The sequence below is a fragment of the Daphnia pulicaria genome, chromosome 4, assembly GCF_021234035.1.
Source record: "Daphnia pulicaria isolate SC F1-1A chromosome 4, SC_F0-13Bv2, whole genome shotgun sequence".
NCBI lineage: Eukaryota > Metazoa > Arthropoda > Branchiopoda > Diplostraca > Daphniidae > Daphnia > Daphnia pulicaria.
The window spans coordinates 10,633,417-10,653,636 of NC_060916.1; the positions used below are offsets into that span (position 1 = coordinate 10,633,417).

The 20,220-nt window shown below is 39.5% G+C and overlaps 2 protein-coding genes and 1 pseudogene across 2 annotated transcripts; 2 read left to right on the forward strand and 1 right to left on the reverse strand.

The window, feature by feature from the left end:
- Positions 1 to 7,364: 7,364 nt before the first annotated feature.
- Positions 7,365 to 9,849, reverse strand: LOC124337694 (cartilage oligomeric matrix protein-like; the record flags this gene model as incomplete). The annotated part of the gene is made up of 4 exons (XM_046791729.1): positions 7,365 to 8,190; positions 8,562 to 8,799; positions 8,878 to 9,553; positions 9,650 to 9,849. Coding segments are annotated over 4 exons (1,212 nt in total), but the record flags the coding sequence as incomplete, so codon positions are not given.
- An 18-nt stretch (positions 9,850 to 9,867) lies between these two features.
- Positions 9,868 to 10,475, forward strand: LOC124337696 (compound eye opsin BCRH1-like). Its single transcript, XM_046791730.1, has 3 exons — positions 9,868 to 9,872; positions 9,956 to 10,124; positions 10,196 to 10,475. The coding sequence occupies exons 2-3, from the start codon at positions 10,114 to 10,116 to the stop codon at positions 10,473 to 10,475; spliced, it is 291 nt and encodes a 96-aa protein (XP_046647686.1). The 5' UTR covers positions 9,868 to 9,872; positions 9,956 to 10,113.
- An 858-nt stretch (positions 10,476 to 11,333) lies between these two features.
- LOC124335745 lies at positions 11,334 to 12,545 on the forward strand (annotated as a pseudogene).
- Positions 12,546 to 20,220: the final 7,675 nt, after the last annotated feature.

Consider the following 20,220-nt stretch of genomic DNA (forward strand, 5'->3'; position numbering starts at 1 on the left):
ATTTAAAGATTTACTAAAGACCATTGTTTTAATGATTCAAAAGTCATTACACCCCCCTGAAAAATTCCTCAACAAAAATGTAAAATATCCCAGCTAGCATGTCTTTATTGGTAAAATATTTTTTTCCGACAATATTCTTCGATCGATAACCCACATATTGGTATAATATTATATTATTACTTTGTTGCGACAAGGTGGCTGTTAAATTTTTTTGTTATTTTACCAATAAATGACTATTATCAAAGATGAATAAATTAATATAATTTTTTTTATTTTCCCAATAACGGATCATTAAATAATGATTACATCGTTTTCTATGATAAATCTATAGTCTTTTATATTTACCATATGTTCAAAATCCTAAATGATTGGATAGCTGCTGCCTTTTAAGCCGATAGTGGTTTTGAACCATCGTCCTTTGTGTTACCAATCCAACACTATAACCACTACACCAGAAATGGTGATGATAATAAAGTCCCGATGTGACCGGATGAATAGTGCATACTTACACATTGTCATGGTTATAGCCCAGCGTGAGCAAAATCGATTTAATTTACATCAGTGTAGGAATTTATGATTATTGAGACGTTAGCGTGAAGGTAGAGTATTAAATTCGAAGTACGTAAGTTAGTTGTTCGAGACTTGTGCAAGATATGGATTTTAAGACAATTGGATTGTTCAGTTAGGCAATTGTATGCAGAACTAACGAATTGAATACGATAAAAAACATTTAGGATTTTGAACGCATGTTAAATGTAAAAGACTATAGCTTTTTCATAAAAAAGGATTTATTATTTTTTTAATGGTCCGTTATTGGGAAAATAACAAAAAGTAATATTGATTTATTCATCTTTCATAATAGCCATTCATTGGGAAAACAACAAAACAATTTAACAGCCACCTTGACGCAGCAAAGTAATAATCTAATATTATACCAATATGTGGGTTATCGACCGAAGAATCTTCTCGGAAAACAATATTTTACCATTACGGGACTAGACTTATCCTTTTTTTGGCCGTAGGGACATCCTTGGCGAGATCCTCTGCATCTGTCTATTGCCTGTCGGGACAAACCCCTATAGGGAATCCCCTCTTAACCCTTGTTTACGTGGCTTCTAGAAGTTAAAAACTTTTATTGTATCAAGTCGAAAAATATTTGTAATACCGATCTTGGTGTAGTGGTTATAACATTGGATTGGTGACTTAAGGCGTGATGGTTCAAACCCACTCAAGGCCAAAAGCAAGAACTTGTCTAATAAAAATTTTAAGATGAATAAATATTTCACGCTGGACTATATAACCATAAACACAACAACCAGATTTCCATCAAAATTTTAAAAGTAGTAAAACTGTTATTTCACCAATAAAAGTGAAATAAGTAAAACAAGTTGAAAAAATATTGTGAGCCAACAAATTTGGGTGCAAAAATATATTGGAAAAATATTTAAAAAAATTATTTTACCAACATCTCAATTGTAGGAATATAATATTTTAGCAATATTTGGGAAATATACTCTGCTAGCTGGGATTTTGAGGGCGAAGTTAAGGTGTTGATTCAAAATATGCCTTTTGATGAAGTGGAACAGTTAGTGGCGCTTGAAAAGTTTTGATAGGAGAGAAACACTCCAGAATTTGCATGGTATACTTGGTTGAAATTAAAATCTTTTTGAATGTTAGTTATTATTTCTCTTAAAGGTATTCACTTAGTGAGCCGATTTAAAATTGCAAACATCCAACCCATTTTTGTGAGTCAAATCTGGAGGAAGATTTCTACAGACAAATTTATGCACGAGTATACGCGAATGGAAAACTGGACGAAGAGACGATCAAAGAAACGGAATTTCCCAAATGATTCTTCTCGTCAGGTGGGGCACGGATTCGTACTGCCAATAAGATTCCTCATTCTGTAGAAATGAATAACCATCGTGCTGCTCTGGAAGAAGATCATGATTCTTGTGCTGAGTCAGCTGTGTTGACTTCAACAATCAAATCACTCGTGTCTGTTTTATCATCGGATGTCAAAGCGTTCCAGTTCCAGTCAGCACCTAGTGCCACACATTAAAGTGTTATATCCATCCTTTACACAGAAACTTAAACTTGTCTTTAAAATTTGTTTTCTCATATTATCATGAAATATCATTTTTTTGTTTTAATTGGATTTTTAAAATCTGAAGTATCATGTCCTGCAGTTTTTTCAGTTTCTTGATTTTTAAATATTTGTTTTTATTACTTTTGCTGACAATACAATTGAGCTGTTTTCCATTACAAATCACACCAATTTGAACTTATTTTATTTTATTTCACATTTCTTTACTTAAAAAATAATGTTCAAAAATTATTCAGTTGAGAATATTTTTCAATGAAATAACCCTAAATATATCAATTTTTTACGCTTGAGTTCAAGTTCAAGTTCAAACCGAATATACCGCCTTGTTGATGCTGGTAAAAATTGTGTGTTCTAAAAAGCTTAAGATTTTTTTCAGTCAATCAACGGCGTAAATTCATGCATCTTTCCAAAGCATATTTTACGATTTATGTAACGGTTATATCCATAAATTATGAATATTTACGCAAACAATTTACTTGTGTTATGGTCCATTTTGGTATGGTCCATGGTTTGGTCCAACTTTGAGCCAAATCTGAATTTTCCGCGCACCAACAATTTGTTGGATTGGCATGGAATGACCCATCATATAGGGTCATTCCATTATACAGGCAAGCCCTTGGCCGAAACGGCCAATCTTATCCAGGACGCGTGTTTATTTGTATTTTTTTCTTCTTCTCATTCCTACTTCTGTTTACAATGCTTAATGTTTATAATGCTTACATATGCTTCAATTTTATCCATGTTTTCCATTTCATGTTGGTCTTTGTTGTCTTCTTCATCTCAATGTTCTTCCCTCCCGTCCTCCGCTTTAATTTTCACCTTCATAAGAGGCACGAATAAATTCTTGTATACGTTTCTTGGCGTCCATAGGTTGCAAAACGATTTGGTTCCTCATCTCAGTGCATCTTGAGTAAAGTAAAAAAAAATATACGTACAATAATATAAAATACTTATTAAAATGCAATATTAACGTGACACAAAACTCGCGGTCCATGTGTAGATTTCAATTTCTGATCAGATAGGAGAGTGTTAGATTCAATTCGTGGGTTATGGAATTGATTAAAATTCTAAATACTTATCCAATATATCGATTTCACAGAATATTTAGTCAAAGAAAACTTTATTTTTACACGGAACTCGTCTCAAGAAGTGGAAATGATGATATCGGGGTTGAAATTGGTTCGAGAATTTTTTATTGAATGTTGTTGAATCGGTAAATCCAAGAAGTTTCTACTGGCTGGTTTTCCATTCTACAAAAAAGCATAATTAAATATTTTCATCATATGTTTTATTGTTGCTTTTTTATGTCCGTATTAATTTTACATTTGATCCAAACAAGTCGGTAATGGGATGTCAGCACACATTATTTTCTATTAGCTTTACGTTTGCTACTATTCGGATATTTTTCCCGACCCTTGCATTCAAAATAATAATTGGGCGTTCCTTTATAGATAATAATAGATTGATTGACAGGAACCATATATAATTTCTTGTTATTATTACTTAATTTATTGTTATTCTTATTTCTTGGTTTGGTGTTGACAGCTTTCGAGGCTTCGCCTTCATAGGTATTGTTATGAGTCATCTGAGAGTTACATGCAACGAATGGACCATGGCAACCTTATTCGGCTTAAGAATGCCTCTGTGATTTGGTACAACCAGTCCTATTTTATAAAAAATTCGTTCACAAGGAACGGAATTCATTGAAAAACAGACTTTACATTCGTTATGAATACAGTACGAATGATATGAATAAAAAACTCAGAAAAGCGGCCACAATTCTTTGTTTTTTATTCGGCCAGGCCGAATCGTATTTTTTTGGCCGAATCGTACGGTTACCTTGTTGGGAATATAATTGATGCCCGAAACAGCCGGTGACTCAGATCGGCCAAGATCACCGTGACATTTGAACGACTATTGTATTAAGGTCCCCCCATAGGTGCCCCATGTGCCTTCGCTCGTCCTCCATTTGGCTGTTGTTCCTAACCTCATATTTTAAGCATTTCGTATTCATTCTGTAAATTAACCAGTGTACAATAAACCAACGCAGACGAAGGAGCTAAATCAAGAAGTGTCGCAATTATTTCATTTAACTTAAGGTTCTAATAGGGATGACACCCCAACTAAATTACGAACTTAACCACACTCGTTCCTTTTCAAGAAACAAAAACACCATTTTAGTTGTTAGGAATTCGGTGTTCTTCTAATCATACTATTTGTAAGTACAAATAGTTGATAGAGTTCCCCCATCAGCATTTAACCGTATATGTGTTGATTTCTTTGACCCCATTTTCAATCCTTAAGTGGAAGTGGGCATTAGTACAGTAATTTACCCTGTTCTGTCGAATTGCGAGTGATGCTGTTGCAGTATCCTTCCCTGTCGTCGGTTTTACTTTACCAGCGACGGATTGAACACCAAAAAATGGCGCAACGTCATCATTTCTATGTTGACTGATGGTCATTCGGCCACAAATGCACATCCTTTGAATGAGGTAAGCTACTTTAACAATAATCTGTAGTACTATTACGTGTGCAACACATATTTTTGTTATTAAAGAAAACAGCAAGTAATTTCTTAGTTTGGGATTGGCAGAGTTAGTGGTGGTCATACGGCTACATCCAAGTCTCGTCGATGCTAAAATGCCACATTTATATTATGGTGGAGAGTGGTTTCTGGCCACTCGTCTCCCCGCATTGCCCGCAATTTCCTGTTGTAAAAGTTCATTTTCAATTGAAACCAGCAAATTTCCAAGGCCTGGTGAAGTTGATTAGGAGAAAATGCAGCAGCTCGCGTGCAAAAAGGATATAAATTTGGAGTGATCAAGCGTGATGACATTGGTGTGCTCAAGCTTGATGACATAGGAGTGACCGATCGTGTATGCGTAGGAGTGACTGAACGTTTAGATCGAGTTAAGAAATGCACTGGTGGAGTGAGGAATCTCGTAGGTGTAGAGCATTGAGGGGTGAAAATTAAGTAGTCTTACGCAAAAAAGTTGTGCCCGAATATGTTCAAAATCGCCCTCTGCGTTTTAGCCTATTTGGAGGACTCACTGGAGGTAATTGTTGACTCACCAGACTCACTTTAGGAGAAAATTGACGCTCCGGACTCACTGGAGGTGATTGATTACGCTTCGGACTGACTGGAAATGTTCGATGTCGCGCTGTAGGTATTGACGGAGTATGAGGACGTAGGCTACCGGAGTTGTTTGCGGGGCATTAGAGCGCATAGCTGGATTTTCTCGCTCGAGTCCATGGTTGTTTTCATCTTCAGCTCGTCGTCTGTTTCGGGCCATAGCACGATGACGTCGGGAAAACCTCGTGATGGGCTGAACTCGTCTTCGGTGTCCATCGCAGGTATGTCAGCGAATTCACGACGTCTGTCCCGTGCATTCAAACGTCTGACTTTGTCGGACCCGTTGGCCAAGGTCAGATGACGTCAGACAAAGTCATTGAAAGCGAGGCGGGCTCTTGTAGCAGAGGTATTCTTGGGTCCACTGCTGCGTTGCCGCGATGGAATCAAATACAAAAAAAATATGTCGAACAGCCCTATAGGGTGTTTCGAGGATGCCATCTTGGATGGTCAATTGGTCACTTTCCCACCTTTGGTGCAGCCACAAACCCAAAGCATTGGCATGTTTTTTTTTTCCTTTTAAAAGCAAGGGGAAGAAATACGAATGGAAAGACAAAGAATAAAATGCATTGGCAACCTCGAAACACTCTCTACCCCCCCCCCTTACAATGTCACAAAATGCTTAACCCCCCCACCTTTTTTAAAAGAATAAATAACGTTGTATGGAGCAGTTACACATCCTGTGTTGCGCATTCTCCGCAAATGCGAAAATCTCATTTGTGTCCAAGTTATTGGACACAAATGAGCCCAGCGTTTTATAGCCCACCGCTAACCTAGCGTTTTATGGGAAAACCAACTTCTCCACGGTAAAAACATTGCTTTCTTATCTATGACTCTGATTTCCCCCCTTTTCTTCCTAACAGTGAATACTTTATTCATTTCTCTATTACCTAATTTTTATTTCGAGCCCCAATTCAATCTTGTTAATTTTTAATTAATTTTTGTTTGCGACTGGTGTCTCCTGTAGCAGACGTTTCTAGACGGTACCAGACGTTTCTAGACAGAATCGTCCAAGCTACGAACGAAATTCTTCTGCTAACAAAAAAACCAGTCACAAACAAAAATTAATTAAAAATTAACTAGATCGAATTGGGGTTAGAAATAAAAATTAGGTAATAGAGAAATGAATAAAGTATTTACTGATAGGAAGAAAAAGGGGGTAAATCAGAGTAATTGATAAGAAAACAATTTTTACCGAGGAGAAGTTGGTTTTCCCATAAGACGCTGTAGGCGACACATAACAACTTGGCAGAGCCATAGATGTATGGTTTAACCACTTATATGGAAAGGCCTTCCATTGCCTTTTCCCCCTGGAAGTGTTCTGGCCAGACCTTAGTTGCAGAGCCACAGCGGGTGTGTTGGGAAACACATTGTTTTTTTTCCAGTACCAAAATGAACAAAGTTTCAGTAGATGGCCGCTGTTGGCGCTGACAATAAGGTCTAAATCGATACTTAAGCCCATTTTCCCACTTTCGATTCGCGATATTGGCTGCAACTTTGGGAAAAATTTCCGAGAGGAAAATTTAACAGGCAGTGGTTCTACCATACATCTATAACTCTGAACTTGGACACAACACACAAATGAGATTTTCGAATTTGCGGAGAATGCGCAACGCAGGATGTGTAAGTGTTGTAACTTAGGATCTATTCTGTCATAGATCCTAGAATAGGCTAACGTCCAAAGTTGCAAGTTTTATTTAAGCAAAAAAAATGTGGACACGAATCGGTGATTGCTATAGCATGGCGGCTTATGGAGTTTCGCCGGAGTTATTACTAGTTTTAATTTTTCTCATTTCACTATTTCAGTCATCTCCAGATCCCGTTCATAATTGGATAATAACTACATTCCTTCGTTTATCAGGTGAGATTTTCGTGTTTATTTCCCATCGATAGTCATGATATTCATTAAAAAATCATTAAATCAACGTTTTTAGTGCTTCATTAAAGAATCCTGGTGAAAGTAATACTCAACTTATGGATTAGGCACTGTTGTATATTTCGGAAAAAAAGCCATTTTGTAGTTACATCGTTTTCTGGCAGTGTGACGCTACAGCAGCGTATTTGAAACCCTTGTAACAAAATTGTAGCGTGCGCGCATGAATGATGATATAGAGAGCTTGGAGGTGGTTTCATTTGTTTGTTTGGTTGGTGTGTTGTTGAGGGAGGAAAGAGGAAAAAAAGGCATATATATTCATAATGAGCAAGCATTGATTGTGAAAGGGATCCAGGGAACCAATATTTCCCTTTGTTTTCTTTTTTCGTTTTCTGCTTTCAGTGATTGCGATACACATTGATATTAATACGCTGCTTTTAGAAAAAATAGTGTTGGTTACAAGCTGGTTTTGACCTCCTCCACCACATCGTCGTTGATACTACAAATTTTAAAACATTCTCATTTCCGAAATTCATTTAAGACAATAAGAAAAATAGATTCAAAACGTGGGATCAAAAAAAAATAAAAATAAAAATGTGCATGTACTTTTTTGTACGTGTTTTTTCTTCTTCTTTCCATATTTCGTTATTCTTGTGTTTATATGTGTTAACTATTGAACGAAAAATGAAAAATGGCAGGCTGGGATTGCGTCTTCCCATTTTGAAAACCAACAAAAAGCCAAACAAATTCATATTAACCATGAAAAAACAAGAATCAGAATTTTCTCTACACACGTCGTCGACTTGTTTTTATTTTTTTTTTATGATTTCCTCTTCAAATGGCTTTATTTCATTGTTCTCTTGGAGGAATTTGTGAAGAGTAAGATGCTGATTTCTTTCGTTTGATTATCTTTTCTTTCTATTTCTTTTGTTTTGTTTTTGTTCCATTTTCGTGCAGCAATTTTAAATTGGTTTTTCCCGGCTCAGTTGGCGGAAAGACTCGGTGCCCGTGTGCGGTCCACCTGTACCTCCTTCTGCAGTCGGGGTGGAAGTTCCTTGTAGATGGCTTCAGGCACGGCGTCTATAGATTAGAATTAAAAGTAAAAAGAGACAAATCAGATTAAGAAATAAAAAATGATAAGTGCCGTATCCAAGCAGACGAGAATCGATTCAAATGACGTTCAAAGCCTGCTAAAAATGTCAACTAGCATGGCACTTGATAACATTCCTGTAACTGCAAACACACGCACATTTTTGGCTAGGTTAAAAAAAAATTGTTTCAAATCTGTTGCCAAATTAAGCACGAGGGACCATAATTTATCAACACAGCATCACGCGGGTGTCACATAAATGATGTCAAACTCATAAAAAATCATAGACGTCATTTCATATGCATACCGACCATTTAGTTTGAATTATTCAATACAAGAAATGTTGGGGTTAATGACTTACCGTTGCATCGGTAAACCAAATCGGACCAGATGATCATCTCCTGCGAGAAGCAGAAGACACCCAATCGACCGCCCTTGAGGGTAGAGTCAAAGACGTTGCCCGAATCGGCCACCATATTTTCTCCTTCGAAGATACGCAGACGGATCAAGACGATCTTGGGCCGATGGAGCAGCAGCCAGCGGTAGGCCACCTTCTCCTTCCATCCAACGTTGCGGGGATCTTTCCACAGCAATTTCAACTGATAATCACGTTACGATTCGATTATTAATCTCAAAAAATTATTCTGGCTCTATTTTTGTATAGTTACTGTATATACCTGATTTTCGGTGTCGCCCGTGTGCCAAAGCGAGTTCCTCATCATCTGACCCGGTCCTGTATTAGACTTGACCAATTTGAGCTGGATGCCGGGCTCGGCGACGGCCCGGAAAGGTGTTGCCTGCCAGTAGGTCTGCGTGTTCTTCTTCCACATGATGGTGTAAAAATGAGTGTTGTCCTGATAGCTGAAAATAAAGCCAACATAGTCGTCGTCGATCTCGGTGTCAACGAAGAATGTGCCCTCAAAGTCGACTCCGCCGAAGCGATGGAAGCCGACGGCCAAACCCGGATCGCTGTTCATCGTCTGGACGATTTCGGCGCCTTTGTTGTAAATGACCCAGTTAGGATCGATCTGGGAATCGCCCTCCGGATCGAGGATGACCGTCTGGTACGTGCGGAAGTCGGTGGCGTAGATCTTTGAGTTGTTCGGGCAATTGTCCAAGAAATCGGGCACGTTATCCGCATCCTGATCGTCCTGGCAAGCGTCTCCGACTCCGTTGCGGTCCGTATCCACCTGATCGGGGTTATAGACGATCGGGCAGTTGTCCTTCTCGTTGCGGATGCCATCGTTATCGGCATCCGGATCGCAGTCGTCACCCAGGCCGTCGTTATCGGCGTCACGCTGGTCGCTGTTGGGAATTGTTGGGCAGTTGTCCAAAGAGTCCTGGATACCGTCCCTGTTTTGTGTTAAAAAAAGAAACAAAGAAGCAATTTGAAAAATATTTTTCCATCAAGATAACGATCGCCGTTTTGAAAAAAACAAATGTTGTTACTTGTCACGATCGATGTTTGTGTCGCAGACGTCGCCGACCAAATCGCTGTCGCTGTCGAATTGATTGGGATTGGGCGTATTGGGACAGTTGTCGCAAGCGTCGCCAAGGCCGTCGCCATCCGAGTCGCGTTGATCCGGATTGGGTGTCTTGGGGCAATTATCACGAGAATTGAGAATTCCTGCATAGTTGCTTTTCGGATACAGCCAAATTATCACGTTAACCAGTAAGTACAAAAACGTTACGAGAAATGTTGTCATAAGCAAGAAAAAAAAACTATTCTACTTTTTTCAAATTCTACACCAAAAGTAATCAGCTGGGATCGTTACAATGTCATCGTTAATGGCCTGAAGGGAACTCCATTGTCTTTCGGCAAAGCTGCCGGATTAATTTTATTCAATTGGATCTGGTCTTTTGTCTGGGCCCTTTCACCCCTCGTCGGATGGGGCCTTTATGCCCTGGATGGAATGTTGGGAACGTGAGTTATTATTATTATTGCGGTAAAATCGAATCTAGCTCTGTATTCTTTTTCTATAACATTTTCCAAAGGTGTTCCTTCGACTCTTACACCCTTACTATGAACCACAAGAGCTACATCCTTGCGTCCAGTTTCTTCCAGTTTGGCGGTCCCATTATTGTTATTGTCGGCTGTTATTTCTTCATCGTCAAGGCCGTGTTCCATCACGAAGAAGAATTGCGTCAACAAGCCAAAAAGATGAACGTGACATCGCTGAGGAACAACTCGGAGCAAGACGCCGTTACGGCCGAAATGCGCATCGCCAAGATCCCCGTCATCAACATCACGCGGATAATAGTGTATTTATTATAATAGTGTATTATCACTATTGATCGATCCTGGGAATCAACTGGATTTAGTTGTCGTCGACTTCCAGACAACGCAATTATTTCTTCCTCCTTGTTTCCTTTTTCTTTCTTCTCTTTTTTGCATTTACGAGCCATCTCTTTTGCAGATTACTTTTGACCATCTCCACAGTCGACAATATCGACCGGGAACACAAGGACTCTTCTCTCTTCCACTCTCTCGCAAGGCTGGCTACATTCCCAGCCCATGCACAAGCAGGAAACTAAAATCAGTTGATTTAGCGCCTTCATTTGAAAACATCCGCGCTGGCGCCATTTTGCGACGACGAGTCACGTTCAAAATGCGCGCCCATTTGAATGAGCTCGCACTCTCGCAGGCATTCAGCCTGCGACTGTAAAAAAAAATGACGATATAACGACCAAGGCGGACGAATGTCGTCCGGGTACGAATGCGACAGCTCGTCGTGTCGTCGCCGGATGATTCGCGCGCCATCATCTCATTTGAAAAACAAATTCGTTTCGATTATCGCCCCGTCAAACGCGCGGAAATCCCATCAACCCCACAAAGTTACAAAGAACGGACAATCGCGTATCGATATGTATAATACATATCCACGTAATAATGTCGACGTGTTTTGTTGATGGAACCACATAAATCGCCGGGGAAAAAATGAGAAAGCGACACGGATCGTGACAACGTCGGACCCACTCTGGAATAAGTTTGAGTCCTGGACACTGGACACTGTGAAAAAACCGGGTAGTAGTCGCGGGGAATGTACTATCTAACGTTATCACAGCGTGTGTTACGCAATCAACCGGGCTATACACACGCAGGACTTTGAATCGAGTTGGATAGATTGGTTTATAGAGACTGCAAGTCACAGTGAGTAAATAGATGGTAATCAGTGCGGGAGGCTACTGGTCTATATAGACACACACACACACGAAATGTGTCAACATTCATTCAAGTATTAACGCTGTCGCCAAGTGTGTCGGAAGAAAAGAACATGTCCAGCTGTAATAAGAAGAAATCGAAATTTCCCGTAGCCAAAGATGTCGTCCTCTTACATCAACTCGATCGTGGAATATTCACGCCGAGTATTTCGCCGTTCCCGTTGAAATTCATTAATTCGCCGGAAATTTAGAACGATTTCAAAAATCCTATGGGACCTAATGGTAAAACCCCTTGGATGACTTTCAACGGCAAGGACTATTGCGATTCTCAACTGTGTCTTGAACTGTTGGCTTCCAAGTACCAGAAAGATTTCAGTTCGCATTTGACGGCTGAAGAACGAGCCATCGCCCGGTCGTTTCAAATCATGACGGAAGAGCATCTCTACTGGTAACTTTAATTTCAGCCAATTTAAAAATTAAAAAAGTGAATTAATGATCGATTTCGAAGGGTCCTAGTTCTCTGGCGATCGGTTTACACCAAAGGGAAAACCTTGTGGGACGTTCAGATGAATTTGCCGACAGGATTGCGTTTGGTGATGCCGCTGGCAGTTAGGAAAATGAAAGGCCAAGCGTCCGCCCAAGGAATGGGCCGGCACAACAAGGACGACGTCATCGAAATGGGCCGGAAAGATTTGCGTGCCATTTCCGATTATCTCGGTATTATCATCATTATAATAACAATACAGATTAACCCACCTACACTGCATACATAATTATGTCCAGGGACGAAACCTTATTTCACGGGGGAGAAACCCCCCGAAATGGATTGCGCCATGTTCGGCTGTTTGGCCCAATTAGTGTGGAGCATGCAGGGATCACCTTACGAGGAACAAATGAAAGGTACAGTATAATAAACTGCTGGATAAAATGAAAAAACAAAACAAAAACGATCTGAAATTTTCGCAGGAGAATTTGTCAATTTAAAAGAATTTTGCGAACGAATGAAAGAAAAATTCTGGCCCGATTGGGACCAATGTCTCTCACCTCCCAGACTGAACGTTTCGTGAACACTCTCGTAAAAATAAACTCGCTCTATTTTGAAATTCAAAAGCGGACTCAAATGAAGTTTTAGTTAGTCGCTCGACGAAGGAAGATAATCCCGTTAATTCAAATATTATAGAGGGGCCTTGACGGTCTTGTATTTCATTTGTGATCCTTTACCGTCTCGTGTAATTTGTCGCAGCTAGATGAAAAGGCGATTTTGAAGCAGGAGATCTAAAGTTTCCCCACGATTATGAACGACTACCGTAGCAGACACACATTTGAGACATGCTGCCGGAAACCGGCTGTCCGGAAGGATAATTCCACTTGACAAGACTCTGCTGCTGGATCACGGCAACAGCTCGTCACAGGGAAAATAACAGCATCGGTTATAAATAAACGCCATCAAATGGGATCGTTGAGACCGAATGGGGGACGTGAATGGCAACCGCAGTAACCAAATAGATTCGGGCGACCTATTTCGCTGACTACTAGACTGTGAAATTGGCTGTTAAACGGAGTAGTACTTTTCTCTCTCTATACACACTTAAATGTCTTTTATATAACAAATCGAAATAGACCGGCAAAGTGACCAGCAAGTATCATCGGCTTTAGACGGGGCTGTATCTCTCTTCTCTCTACAAGGATCGATTTTCGATTGTCCGCTGGGAGTGAACAACACTCGCAGCACAAAATGACATGAACAAGGACGACACTTTCTCCGATTCCCTTTTTATTTTTTCCCCTCTACCCGCTGTAAGGTTCTCACGGGACACGGAGAAAAGGAGACGAGTTTTGTCTCCGTTATTTTTTATTATTCCGGTCGGCACTTGTAACGGGCAAAAACATCAACAGAGCTTCTTTGTGTTGTATATCTCGACATCACTTTGATGTAAAACGGTTATTTTTCGATCCTGCCCCGAAAAAAATGTTACGTAAGATGCAATTCTGCGCTGTTGTTGACTATTCGCAAGTGCAATAAACAATGGTCGGATGTGTTCAAATGTTTTGATTTCCACTTTAGTTTGGCCGATGCGGAAGGTAGGATCTTGTTTACTTTATAATAGAAACTCGGTTCGTTTTACTGTACAAACAGTCGAGCTAGTTTTGTTTAAAGGCCAACATTAGACATTAAAACAAACGACGGAGCTGTGCGGTGTGGCGGCAGGTCCCTCTCGGTCATAGAATTTCACTTTACTAGAAGTGTTTAAATAAAGTTCAAATATTTTTTGAATTTACAAATATTTGTAAATTCCAATTTTTTGTAATTGTTTATAGCCACTGAGAAAAGTTGTGAGGTAAAAAACCGGGCCTGACCTGCAGTCGTTAGTAATTAAATGAATCCTAACTGAAAACTGAGTCAACAAAAACGTCAAAACGTTACAAGAGAAAACAATTCCAGCAGTCAACCACCTAACTCAATAATAATCGTACTCTTGCAGCCTATTAAGTAACGATTTATAATCAACGCCACCCAATAGCCCAAAAAACGAAGAGTAGAGATCATTTGATTCCTACCTTCAAGCCTGGGAAATACGGCCAGGCATCCACAGTGGCTCCATCCGCTGAAAAGTTGCATCCACCAGGCTGGATTAGGGAAAAGGGTGTCCTAGTGAATACACCCACATTCACATGGGTGTACACGAGGACAGAGGAGATTCAAAGGAGAGGGAAGTTTGAGAGATGAGTAGCGGAGTAGCCCGACATTGGTAGATTCTCCAATCAAAAGGGATGAGCACTGTTTATCTAAATCAAAATTGGGTTACAAAACATATTTGACAGAAACAACAAATAAGAATAAGCTGATAATGGGATGGTGGCTAAACCTAAATAAACAGGAGAATTGAAGGTTTCCATGTAGCACACTGCATTTATGCAAGTCATGCATCATTAAAATACCTATAGCAGATCAGAGGAATAAAAGTAACGAAAATCATTACCCAGAAAGTGATGAGACTGAGATTGTTGCTGTTGGTGACAAGTGAATAGCAGCACATAGCAAAACTTGCATATCTTGCTGTTGTTGATGGCTGACTCAGGTCTAAAATAAGCACAAAGGGATAGGTTACATAACAAACTGCCATATATGCATCAACAGGAAGCTTACGTGACAAATGATGCTAGTCTAGAACTAACACTGGACAAATTTGGAATGTATTTAACTCTTCTATTTAAGCTCCCATAGCCATTCCATTTGAATTTTAGCTTTTATTTACCTGCCAAACATGGACTGGGTCGAGATCAATAGAGAGTCGCGAAACCAAGACAGAATTCACACGCAGACAACCACGACAGAGTTCACAAGACATTTCGACTTTCGCTGAACGGATCGGGATTATTTGAATTATTTTAGTATCTAATAGTCCGTCTCATCAAGTTACCGCAAGTTACGCCGAGCCCCTCCCTAGTCCCTACCACAGTCAAGATAAAAGTCAAAATTTGCGAGAAACCCCGCAGATAATTACTTTTTCGACCGAAAACCCACAACCAATAACAGTCCCCAGGACCCTCTTGGAATAAGCCAAGAGCGAATAATCGATACGTATCTGGAAATAGCTCAACGTTTTTACTCTGAAATTTAAAAAAATGTTTGATTTTCATAGGACCGGACCGACGATATGTGTTGGCATTCCGCTGACAGCCGCACTTATTGTACACCCAGTGCATTGCGGAACGATCCCAGTTGTGTGTCCACTCCGGAAACAGTATTCCAGTCGAGTTGTACACCAAAGTTGAGCCCAGTGAATGCTGGTAAGGGGGGCAGCCCATTTTAGATTTCTAACAAAATACGTCTATACCAAATAATGGACGGATGGCAACATTTTGTCTGGGTTTTGTAGCATCGTAATTGGCGCTGGACCCTGGAATCCAGGATCGCAGCAGTCCTACGTTTATTCTACATTCGCTAGTCAAGGACGGAACGGATGGGTGGCAAATTCCAGTTGCGTATTTATTCTCTCGTTCAGAAATTTCGAGTTTGAAGTTGATCACCCATCGCTTGTCCGCCAGGATCGTTCCATTTCGATCCTTTCGACTTTGAGCTTCTCAAGTCGAGAAATTTGAGAAGTTCATAGAAGTTGGATAAAAGTATAGTTGCATTCCAACAGTTAATTGCCCATCGCTCCATGAATTAGACAAAATATGGTTCTGAACAAGGAGAACATTAATTTCTAAATAATTAAACCTAAAACATGTTGTGCAGCTTACGCAATATTCAATTTCGATATAATTATCACTCGCCAGGATGCTACGGGATGCTACATAGACGGCCGACGTTTTGGCGCAGACAATTGGAATTTCTGACACCAGGGCGGTGATGTAAGTCGGACTGATCCTCGTGCCAATCATAGAAATAGCAGTGAATGGAGTCCAGGCGAAAATCCACGTGCATGATACTTATTATCAATAGTGCTTATGATCAATAGTGCATCATACTTGCGGAAGGTGGATAGAACCACGCCCCTCTTTTGGCCAAGCCAGCCCGTCTGCATGATCGTGATTGGCCCTTGCAGTGAATTCGCCCTAAGCACGTGTTTATATTCTTGCTTCTAGCTCACTTTTTGATTAGCCCAAGTCGATGAGATCGATGAATATGTCGTTATTCTTCAAATGCAGAAAAACCTAATTTCAAGTGATAAAAAAAGAACCAGCTATAAAAATGAACAGATCAGCTGATGGTGAGTCGTCTCGATGGAAAACGTTTCAATATCTTTGTGAGAAACAAATATTAAAAAAACAAAACACGTCTACGCTGCGCTACTGGGCATGATTTAATGACCAGACAACAACAATTCTTCATTCCATTCAGCAGACGACACTATTTCTTCGCCATTTTAAATTTTGAAAAACACGAGTTTGAATAATTCAGCAAGATTTTGTAAACAAAGTTAATACGTGTGTTGTCCTACGGTTGCCGAGTCCTAGCATATGCCTGCCTAATGAGATCACGCTTCGAACCCAAGCTTGTACCCAAATTGTACTCAATATAACTCTAATCAAACGTTTGTCGCATATTTGAATCGGGAGTGTTTTCAGTTTTAGTTGCTAGGCCTATTTAGAACGGCTATTAAGGTATTGGCCAACAGTTTTTAAAAATAATCCCTCATGGACGTCAGCGGGCATCCCCCCTTTTTGCGTCACCACTTCACAATCCTTTCTAGGTGGATAAAAAACTTGGAAAAGCTTGGGAATGTTTTTAAAAATAACAAGAATAACAACATCAATTTGAAATCGGAGAAAACAAGTCTCGTATTTGTATTGCATTAAGTGGCAGTATAGTTTCTACACCAATCACACAATAGTAGAGCAGCGATTGAAAATCTCCTTAAAAATTTTTATTAAAAAACCGAGGGGTTGTCAACTCGATCCGAAGGTGTACGGATCTTAAATCCAAAAATCATTTTTTCAGATTTTTGGGATTTTTTCCGATTTTTTCCGATTTTTTCAGATTTTTTCAGATTGCTATAAAGTCTTATTTTACCAGATGGAACACCCATTGATTGACGTGGCTTTACTTTACAGATAATTGTCCAGCGCTGGACAATTTCTTTGCAAACCTCTGACAAAATTTGGAATGTAACTTGAAAAAAGAACTTGAAAAGGGCACCGTGAAAAGATAGATCCAAATATTTGTAGTTTTTTTTTCTTTATTTATAATTTCGAGAACATCAGGATCACCAAGTACATCTCGGATGTACTCTTCAATCATGACACTTGACTCATTTACTTTAGCCAACGCACGAATTTCACTAAAATTGAGATCGTTAAGTATTTTTTTAATACTTTCAGGTACAATGACCTTGTTTTCTTTTAACAATTCCCATGTATCGTCATCCTCTCTAGAAATACCAGAATTTATAGAAGTCATTTTTCCCATCAAAAATTCCTAGCATGGCACTGACAGCAGACAGACCAAGAGACAGACAGAAGCCCAAGGGGAATTATTAACACAGTAAGGGGAATTAGAATCGATAACGAAAAAAATCGATTCTTGTAAAATTTTGTCGATTTATTAAACCAAAATTCTTGGAATTTTGGGATTTTTGGGATTTTTTGATTTTTTGATTTTTAGGATTTTTTAGGGATTTTTTTGAAAAAATCCGAGGGTGTACGAGGATTTTTTTGAGTTGACAACCCCTCGTAAAAAACGTTACGATAGTTGTGTTTCTTTTTATGGAAGCCCAAAACCGCCACTTTTTCAATATAAATTTTTTTTCAAAATATCAATATATAAAACAGAAAAGAATAAAAACTGAAAAAAGTATTATATCAAAACCAAAAAGAGTGTAATATAAAAAACCAAAAGTTGATATAAAAAGCAAAAAAAGTCAATATAAAACCCAAAAAAGTTCAATATATAATCCCAAAAAGTTCAATATAAAAACGGCAGCCACCTAGCGGTCAAAATAATTACTTCATGCCACATCTCCACCCCCTTTATAGCCAGTTTGAATCCAGTAGTACAAACGGGGATTCTTGCGCGATAAGCGCATATTTGAGCATTTTATTTAATCACATAATTAAAAAACGAGTAAGCGCTTAAATAACGCTACTTAATGCGCATCGCTTTAAATTATTATTTTTTAAATTTAATGCGAAGAAAAACGACTGCGGCTGACTGCGGCGACTGGTCAGAGGAGTAACGCGAGCCCGTCTGTTTTTTCCAGCGGTTATCGCTGGTCCGTCCGCTATTTTAGCGCTGTCGCCCGTCCGCTGTTTTCAACGGCTCATTATAAGCGAAAAAAAATCCATTCAAATGTTTTGCGCTAGATCTAGCGCTATATCTAAGCGCGCGTGTCGCTAGCGATTTGTTTGCGATAAACTAACACGCGATGCGCTAAATATATATTTAGCGCAATTCATTGCATCTCATTTTTTTTACGAAACGCGCAAGCGCTTGGTTAATTAAAGTAAATGGTTGCGGAAAAGAACCATTGCGCGACTGGACGAGTAGCACGTGCCCGTCCATTATTTCAGCGCTTATCATGAGTCAGTTTACTTGTCGTAGCGCTTATCGTCGCCCGTCCGCTGTTTAATAAGGCGACTCGCTGCGCACGGGTTATGCGCGTTTTGTAAATAATACGCATCTTGCGCGCGACATGCTAAATTTTGAGCATTTTATTTAATCTTTAATTAAAAAACGGCGCTAGGCGTATAGGTTTGCGCTTAAATAATTTGAGCGCTTATCGCTGGTCCTTCAAGCTGGGTTAGCGCTGTTGCCCGTCCGCTGTTTTCAGCGGCTCATTATGCGAAAAATAATTAAAACACATTTTCACTCTACATCTAGCGCTAAATAAACGCGCATGGCGTAGGCGACTAGTGATGTATTTGCGATTTACTTGCGCGCGATGCGCTAAATTATTTAGCGTAATTCATTCCATCGTAGCATTTTATGGAACGCGTAAGCGCTTCGTTAATTTAACTAAATGGTTCAGGAAAAGAAAACCATTGCGCGACTGGCTCCATTATTTCAGCGCTTATCACGAGTAATTTTGCTTGTCCTATAGCGCTTATCGTCGTCCGTCCGCTGTTCAAGGCTGTTTCGCTGCGCAAAAAATGTCAAAGTTTTAGCGCTGCGAAATCGTAAACTCGCTTATGATAAACTTAAGATTAACTTGCGCTCAATGCGCTAAATAGCCGGATTAAGTTCATTACATAAATTAAGAAGCGCTCATATACCTAATTTGCTGAAATAAATATTTAGCGCAGATCTAGCGCAAAATATATTGACTTCATTATTTTTCGCGCTAAATATTTATTTTTGCTAGTTATTTCAACAAAGCTAATACAAGCGCTAATATGATGTACGGGCGCGCGCTTCTCGTCCCGTCTCGTCCATTTGCCGTAATCGTTTTCCCTTTCGTAACTTTTTATTAAAATTAACGAAACGCTTGCGGGTTTCCTAAATAATGCAATAAAATAGATTGTGCTAAATATAGCGCATCACGCGCAAGTTTATCGCAAACACATAGCTAGTCCCACGATCGCTTCGATAGCGCTAGATCTAGCGTGAAACATTTGAATGAATTATTTTTCACGTATATAATGATCCGCCGAAAACAGCGAAAGGACTAGCGGAAATAGGGAAAGGGCTCGCATTACTCGTCTAACCAGTCAGCGCAGTCGTTTTCCTTTGGATTAAATACAAAAAGTTAATCCCTGAGAGATTTTCAACTTGATTGAAAATCTAGAAGGCTTTTAGCGGCATAAATGGGCGGGGAGGAACACAGGGCCAAAAACTATTATTTAAACCCAAGGGAATCAATGGCGCTCTGTGATTGGCTGAATAACAGTTTACAAACTGTGGCACAGGTGTGGCTCGCATGAATTGACGTGAGCCCTTGGCGTTAACTTTATTCGATTCCTTAGACGTTTGTCCAACTAACGCGCAAAAGTTTATAACGATAAGTTAAGTTGTTAATTAGTTACGAATTGTTGAAGGTGCAAAAGGGGCGGGAAAAAACGTTTTTTAAAGCTGCAACTCATATTCCAAGTTTGTTTGTTGTTGCGTGAATTCCTTCCGATTCCCCATCAAATTCTTCAAATAATGTGCTAGATTTTATCTCAACATCTGATTTGGTTGATTTTACAAGAATATTTATATGTGTGAAATGGGAGGAGTTTCGTGAAATGGGAGGAGTTTCATTGACAGAGTGTGATACGGACTATTTCGTGATCTGGCAATGCAGGATATTACATCACAAAAAAGGAACAGGACAATAATTACGCCTGCTAGTTTCGCAATACCTACGAATCATTTAGTCGATGTATAGATAATATTTCCCCGTGCCTATTGACCCCCGGATTTCGGGAGCCAA